Source organism: Neophocaena asiaeorientalis, unplaced genomic scaffold, assembly GCF_003031525.2.
Source record: "Neophocaena asiaeorientalis asiaeorientalis breed wild unplaced genomic scaffold, Neophocaena_asiaeorientalis_V1.1 scaffold62, whole genome shotgun sequence".
NCBI classification, from domain to species: domain Eukaryota; kingdom Metazoa; phylum Chordata; class Mammalia; order Artiodactyla; family Phocoenidae; genus Neophocaena; species Neophocaena asiaeorientalis.
The window spans coordinates 3,053,792-3,061,526 of NW_020175191.1; the positions used below are offsets into that span (position 1 = coordinate 3,053,792).

Below are 7,735 nucleotides of genomic sequence, written 5' to 3' on the forward strand. Positions count from 1 at the left end.
TGGAAATTGTTCGCAGGATTCTGAATAGAAATTTGACAAATTCAAAAATGACATATACCGATTCATTACAGCCTACCATTTTAGGCAAAGTCCTTTGGTATTACTGGGATCAGATGCTCTTAGGATATCATGGAGAAATTCTGTTGTTTTATTTGGAGTTAATTCTTTATGGCTGTACAAAAAAAAGGTTACGCCACACAAAGCACTAACAAAAAGCTCTTTCTAATGATGTGTCTCTCCCATGCAGTATAGTGCTTACAGTTACTGGGAAATATTGACAGGTTTAGCATTCATTATTTCAATTATTTTTGGGCAAACCTAAATTGATAGTATTACACGAAGTAATTTATAACTTTGAAATGTGAGTAAACTGAGATGGGGGAATGAAATGATGAGTGGGCCTAGCTGACCACTTAGCATTTGAATCTCAACACAGCTTCTATGAATGTAATAAACTCTCATTAAGTGATAAAACTTTGCTTCCTGTGAAAAATGGATCTAAAAAAAAGCCAACTACTAGTACTAGTAATGAAAGACATCCAAGTAAGTGATGGTTCTTAATTATAAATGAAAGTTATATATAAACTGTAGAATGTAGTACCTAAGAACTATGATGTGAATAAACCAATTATATCTTCTTCACACTGGGTAAACTACCCAAGCTGAAGATTTCCTAGTAGGACAAAATTGAAAAATTGACTACTAACATCTAATAGAATAAATAAAAGTTACTTTTAGCATCTGAACTAAGAGCACATGTGTGTGTAAACACACACAGGACAAATTTTTCAGCATTCTTTGAACAATACGATGATTATCCTACCACTAGTAAAAAAACAGTTGACTTATTTTCAAGTATGTTTCCCAGGGACTAGCAATAGGTTCTCTCAAATTAAGAGTAAAGACACCAGGCCATAAAGTGTCAACTCTTAGCACCAGAGAGACTTAAAACATCAAAAAAGGTGAATGACATTACAAATTAGAGAATCTGCCAATCTACTTCTGTGGAATTGTATTATTTTTCTCAAATGGAAACAAATCCAGGTTTATGCCAAATATATTGAAAAAGCTAATCTCTTTTTAAATTTTTTAAGAATTGCAATTTACAATCCTATATAAAATAAAATTGCTGGTTTATAATAAAATGCTCTAAGTTTCAGAGATATGAAAGAACAAAAATGAACTGAAAACAGTTCATATAAATTGAGGTCCCAGAAATGAAAATTAAAAGTAGTCTCTTAGAGAAAGGAATGGTGAAACTCAGTGTATTTTAGTGAGTATTTTCACTAACATACCCCAAAACTGTTTCATGGACAGCCACTTTTGACTGCGAATTCTAAACTGCCACTTGATACATTTAATCAACGTTAAATCAAGTCTGAGGCAAGACACTGAATGGACAATACTCGAATAGAGAGATAATAACTTCCTTCCTCGATAAACAATCTCTAGCCGTCATTCAGAAGTTGAATTATTTGATAGCTTGGGAAGCAGTGTTCATTGAGTTTTCCTTCCTGACCCGAAGAGACTCACTACTGATGGACAATAATTCTCGAAGTTCCTTATTTTCAAGCTGGAAAAAAAAAGTATATGTTCATTTCAGGTATTTTGACTGTCAAATTGCATCAGAACACATTGTTTTGGGCCTGAAACAGAAAGCATATTATTTTAATTTTAAAAGTTTTAAGGAAACAAAAGAACTGAGAATTTCCTAAAATTCTACTTATTTATTCATTTAAAAAACATTTACTGAGTAATTTCCACATGCCACGTGTTAGGACTACACAGAAAAAAACAAGGTCCCTCTCCACTTGAGGAATTCACTGCTTGTCAAACTTTTTATGGTTCCCACAAGTTTTAGTATTGTTTCTTCTATCTTTCAAATTCCTAATAATAATTTCACTCTGCTCAATCTTCTCTCCTAGACGTCCTACGGTTTTGCAGAAAGGAAGGAAAGGGGGAAAAGAATCACTGGGCACACACAGCCAGGTATCACACGTATGTCTTACATCTATTATCTCACACAATAGGTAGGGTAAGTACCATTGCCTACATCCATGTTCTCTTTGAGATGAGGACACTGGCCCACAAAAGTCCAAAAACTTGTCCAAACTTAGACAACTTAGATGTGGTATTGCTGGGGTCTCAATCCAATGCCCCTGTTTTTTCCACTTAAAATATTAAGTAAAATTTGTCCCACATTTCTTTAGGCTGTTTCCATAAGTGAGATAAATTAGGGACGGTGTAGACAAGATCATTCTATCATTTTACCTAACTCCTAGCTCCTAATGGGGACCTTGCCACTTCCTTTGATTTCCAGGTAGGGCAGTTTGCACTCTTCATCCTTATTCTCTCTGCAGGAAATTCTGGGAAGCCACAGCATTTTCAGGTTTCACTGAGAGTTAGAGCCCATGGTCATTAAACCTTGTACCATATAAAGTGCTTCCCTCAATACTCTGTATCTCTCTCCTAGCATTTATATACCATTTCATACCAAAATACTACTAGTCTTATTCCTTTCGTTAGACTCTGAGCAGGGACCCTGACTTTTTCTCTCTAGTATTTCTCAAAGGGCCCATGACAGCATCTTGTAATAAGGAACATTCAAATCATCTATTGCAAGGGTTCCCCAACCCCCGGGCCTCTGATGGCTTCTGGTCCACGGCCTGTTAGGAACCGGGCCACACAGCAGGAGGTGAGTGGCGGGTGAGCAAGCGAAGCTTCATCTGCCACTCCCTATCGCTCACATTACTGCCTGAACCATCCCCCCATCCCCACCCCCAGTCTGTGGAAAAATTGTCTTCTACGAAACTAGTCCCTGGTGCCAAAAAAGTTGGGGACTGCTGATCTATTGTAATGCTTTTCCTTAACAACTTTATGGGCACACTAACACCCCAGGCCTTTCTTTGTAAATTACTCCCATTTTTAATCAAAATATTACAGAATATAGCTTTTAAAAAAAATCAAGACTATCCAATAAAAATTAATTTTAAAAAAATCAAGACTATAAGACTTATAAAGTAGACTGCAGTCCCTTGACTTTGTTTCCCAAAGGCAACCACTTTTAATATTTTTATCTATTTCTTTTGGTATTTACTTCCATAATTCTACATAATATGCCCGGTACTGCTATTTCCTGATCATCAAGTTTAGACATTGCCTATTTGAGTTATTTTTATGGCAGATGAGGCACCTTAGCTCCCATGTAATCTGTCCCTTCCACTCTCTCAACCCTCTCAATATGATATCTCAATTTCTAGCTAATACACAGTTGGCATTTTCATTGTTTGCTGCTGATTACATTTCCTTTCTTGAAAAGGGTATGGAGGATGTATTTTAATTTTCAATCAGACCACAAAGGAAACATCAGTACATAACAGTGATAATACAGTGATGGCATATCTTCCAGAGTCTGAAATCTCCATAAAATATTGTGAACCTAAAGTATCAACAATCTTACCTCTAATTGTGCTAGTTTTTCCTGAATCTTACAAAATTGATCATCATCCATTTGAACTGCTTTCCTCATCACTTCTCCCATTTCACAGATTCTGTCGATCTGACTCTCAATTTCCTGTGAGGATATTAAGAATAAAAAGGTGAAAAAGTCATCTTTTTTACAGATAGGAAGTTCATGAAAACATGTGCATTATGATGTTAAAAGTTCATTTAATCTGTGGTACAGAGGTTACAAAGGAGTTTCACTACAATCTAAGTCCTCAGAGGTAAAGCCATAATAAAGTTATCTTGTGATATTCACAGATAATTTGTTTTCAAAAGATCAGTTCTAGTCTAACCACCCATTGGATACTGGACACTATCTCTAAATGGCTGTTTAACTTAAATTTGAATACTTTTATTGGCAGGAAGCGTACCATATTCCAAAGTATCTTATTCTATCATTGGACATATCTCTTAGCAAGTTTTTCATAAACGCTAAACTCTGTCTCCTTCAAGGATCAAGTTTTCTCCTCTGGACCACAGATTATTATCTTGTCCAGATGTAAGCCATTCACATATTTAAAATATCCCTGTGCCCTATGACTTTAGTTAACTGAAGTCATTAAAATGCTCCAAGTGGGATCTAAGATGAAACTTATCTTCCATAAATTCCACTGCAGTAAATAGTGAGGTGTCAATCTATTAATCTAGGATTAAATGATACAGTACCTATGAATGTACAGTGGCAACTCTGAAGCACTCTACAAACTTAAGAACAATTACTCAGTCTCCCAAATTAAATCATAAGCAACCAAAGTATAGAAACTATGCCATGTCTTTTTTTTTTTAAACCATACTTCTCTCTCCTAACAACACAGTATGATGCTATGTAGTTCAGTTTAATAAAAGTTTACTGACCCCCTGCTACGTGCCAAGTACTATGTTAGGGATAAAAGATGAATTCATGCTCCTTACAACCAAGGAGCTTACAGACCAGTGAAATGTACAATAATAACTACCCAAGTATTTACTGAGCACCTTCAACACTAACTGGCATTGTTTGGTGGAAGAGCTAACTAAGCATTCATTAACATCTTGAAAAGAGATCTTGGTGAAGGGGGGAGGAACTTTAGTCTTACTCAAATAAAAGGCCCTGAGCAGCCCTTTACCCCCTTCTTTCTATTCATATCTTTACAAAGCTATAGTAAAACCTACAGCAAATGTGATAAACATGAAAGGAAAACAAGCTTACTTTTCTTCAAAAGCAAACACACAATCTAAAACAATTTCAAGATTTCAATTCATTTAGAAGTTTCTTACTGCAGAGTGAGACTGGTGAGCTTTCAGGACTGGTTCAGCATCCACTGCTTTTTTAGCAACCATTAATTGTAACATCTGTTTCCGGTATTTGCTCATGATGAGTTCCAAAGCATCCTGGTGTTCCTCCAAGGAAACCCATAGCTCTATCAAAAAAATAAAATAACTTGGCAGTGATGTCTGAGAGATACGTCCTAAAGCCAAACTCAAACAGTTGGAATTTTATGACACTTCATGTAACATTATGAATCCAAAGTTGTAAATTAGTGTTTAAGTCCACAGAACTCAACAGTTATGGTCTATGTGAAAAATATCTTTCTAGGCAGTGGCAGCATAATCTGGTAGAAACAACACGGGATGTGGCCTCAGAAGACATGAGTTTAAGTTTACTTCTGTGAGTCACTAGATTACGACTCTTAAGCAAATCATTTAACCTCTCTGAGCCTATTTCTTATCTGCCTTGTAATAATAAAAACCTTGCTTGTCTACCTCAAAATGAAGATGTGAGAATGCAATGGCATGATACACGTGAAAGCCCTCTGTAAACTGATATACAAGTAACTATTCATACTACTATCATTAATAATGTATTCATCAAGCCCAAGAATATACACCCGAGGATACGATTTACCTCTTCCACCTTGCACAAACAACATAAAAAAACCTTCAATCTTAGCTTTAATGTTTATTTCAATTAATATTTAAACATTAAATTTTAAGTCCTTGAGGATATTCTCTTGTTATGCAAGCCTCCATGTTAGGACACCTAATAAGCCATGCAATAATTCAACTCTACTAAGCACCTCTTTGATAAGCTGCCTTTAAATAAAAAATCAGTAAGACCTTGAAAAGGGTAATGTAACAAACTTTACTGATACTGGGCGAGCACAGGCTAACTTTCCTGTTAAAAGTACTGACTTGGGAGGCGAGAATTCTACCACTGAACCACCAATGCCCCTCTCTGACTTGGAAATATATACAGAATGTGCGCTTTTGTGAACAGTTTGTCAGTTTTGCAAGAACTTATGAAATATTACTGGATATGAAAAAATCGTAACTACACAAAAAGGCCTGACCAACCTCTGTTTTCCTGCTGCAAGTCTCTAATCTGTGTATTCTCTTGGGACAGCAGAATGTGAGGTTTGTATTTGGACATGTCCTTTATATCGGATGCATCCTCTTGATACTGGACAAACAGAGACAGACTAATCGCGCATTAAAGAGAACAGCCGCAGATGCAACTTAATAGGCAGGAGGCAGAGCTCCAGGGCAGCATCCTCAGCCCCGACCCCGCAGAACGTTCTCACCACCGCCCTCTTGGACCAGGACAAAATTCCAGGCCGAGTGCCCACTCTACCTCACCCTCCACCCCTCAAGTGCCCGGAACCCGAGGGCACGGACCCCTACCCTCTGCCTGACCTGGTCCGGAAGCGCTGTCCCCGCCTCCCGCATAGCGGCCACCCGCCGGTGCAGCGCCGCTGATTGATCCACTAGAGACTCGGCGGCTGCATCGTGCTCCCGCAGCCTCTCCAGTAGAGTCTTAGCGTCTGTCAGAATCTTCTCGATGGTGCAGCTCATAGCGGCCCCAGGACGACAGTCGCAGAACCGCTCACCTGCGCGAAGAGTTCAGATCTCCCTGAGCCGGTCTCAGCTTTACAGACGTCACTTCCGGGTACGTTTAAAAGGCGCCTCGGTGGTAGCCGCGATATGCGCTTGCGCAGTGGCAGCCTAGGCGGCCGGTGACCCGCTTCAACCCGCGGCTTTCCTGGAGTCTCGCCCAGGGCACAGCCCTGGAAGCCTGCCCTTGCCCCGCCCTTGGTTTCCTGTTTCCACAGCCTGGTGGTCGAGTAGTGTTAAAGCTGGGCTAGTCCGAGTTTCTCCTTTCCCTACTGGTTTTGATTGATGTGGATTGTTATTGTAACCGTTTTTTTAAAAAAAAATTTTTTTTAATATTGGTAAAATACGCATAAAATGTATCATCTTAACCATTCAATAGTAGTAAGTACTTCAGGTTGTTGTGCAGTCATCGCTACCATTCATCTCCAAAACTCTTTTCATCTTGCAAAACTGAAACTCTGCACCCATTAGACTTTCCCTATTCTGCCTTCCTCCCAGCCCTAGGCAGCCACCATTCTACCTTCTGTCTCTATGAATTTGACTACTTTAGTTACCCCATACAAGTGGAATCATATAATGTGATGGCTTCTTTCACTTGGCATAATGTCCTCAAGTTTCACACAACGTTCTGTTCATCCATTCATCTACTGATGGACCCTTGGGTTGCTTCCACCTTTAGGCTGATGTGAATAATGCTGTTATGAACACATGTATAAATATCTGTTTGAATCCCTCTTTTCAATTTTTTCGAGTGTATACCCAGAAGTGGAATTGCTGGGGCATGTGGTAATTCTATTTAAAAATTTTTGAGGAATGACCATACTGTTTTCCACAGTGGCTGTGCCATTTTACATTTTCACCAACAGTGCACAAGGGTCCCAATTTCTTCACATCCTTGTAGACACTTGCTATTTTCTGGTTGTTTTTTTAATAGCCATCTTAATACGTGTGAGATGGAGTCATTATTTTCTGCTTACCTTTCTTTTTTAATTCAATTATTAATTGAAAATAAATTTAACCAGAACAGCAATGACTTGTGCTGTTATATTGGTTTATGAGTTTGCCTTGTCAAGCTTGTGTGTCAAACTTTGTTCTTTTTCATTAATTACTTTAATACTGTAAATACTTTTGGAGAGTCTTGTTTCAGGCAGTGTTTAGTGTCTGGGAATACAGCAGAGAATGACACAGGTCTTGGCCCTTAGGGAGTTTATATTCTTTTTTTTTAAAACATCTTTATTGGAGTATAATTGCTTTACAATGGAGGGTTAGTTTTTGCTGTATAACAAAGTGAATAGGGAGTTTACATTCTAATGGGAGAAAGAGTTCATACTCTTATAAGTAATTGAAGGTAATGATATGA

The 7,735-nt window shown here is 38.1% G+C and overlaps 1 protein-coding gene across 1 annotated transcript; it reads right to left on the reverse strand.

Moving 5' to 3' along the window:
- On the reverse strand, positions 1-6,428 carry SIKE1 (suppressor of IKBKE 1). Its single transcript, XM_024764893.1, has 5 exons — positions 6,178-6,428; positions 5,839-5,944; positions 4,762-4,904; positions 3,461-3,574; positions 1-1,573 (listed from the first exon to the last, which is right to left on the reverse strand). Exons 1-5 carry the CDS (start codon positions 6,334-6,336, stop codon positions 1,472-1,474), a joined length of 624 nt encoding a protein of 207 aa, XP_024620661.1. The 5' UTR covers positions 6,337-6,428; the 3' UTR covers positions 1-1,471.
- Positions 6,429-7,735: the final 1,307 nt, after the last annotated feature.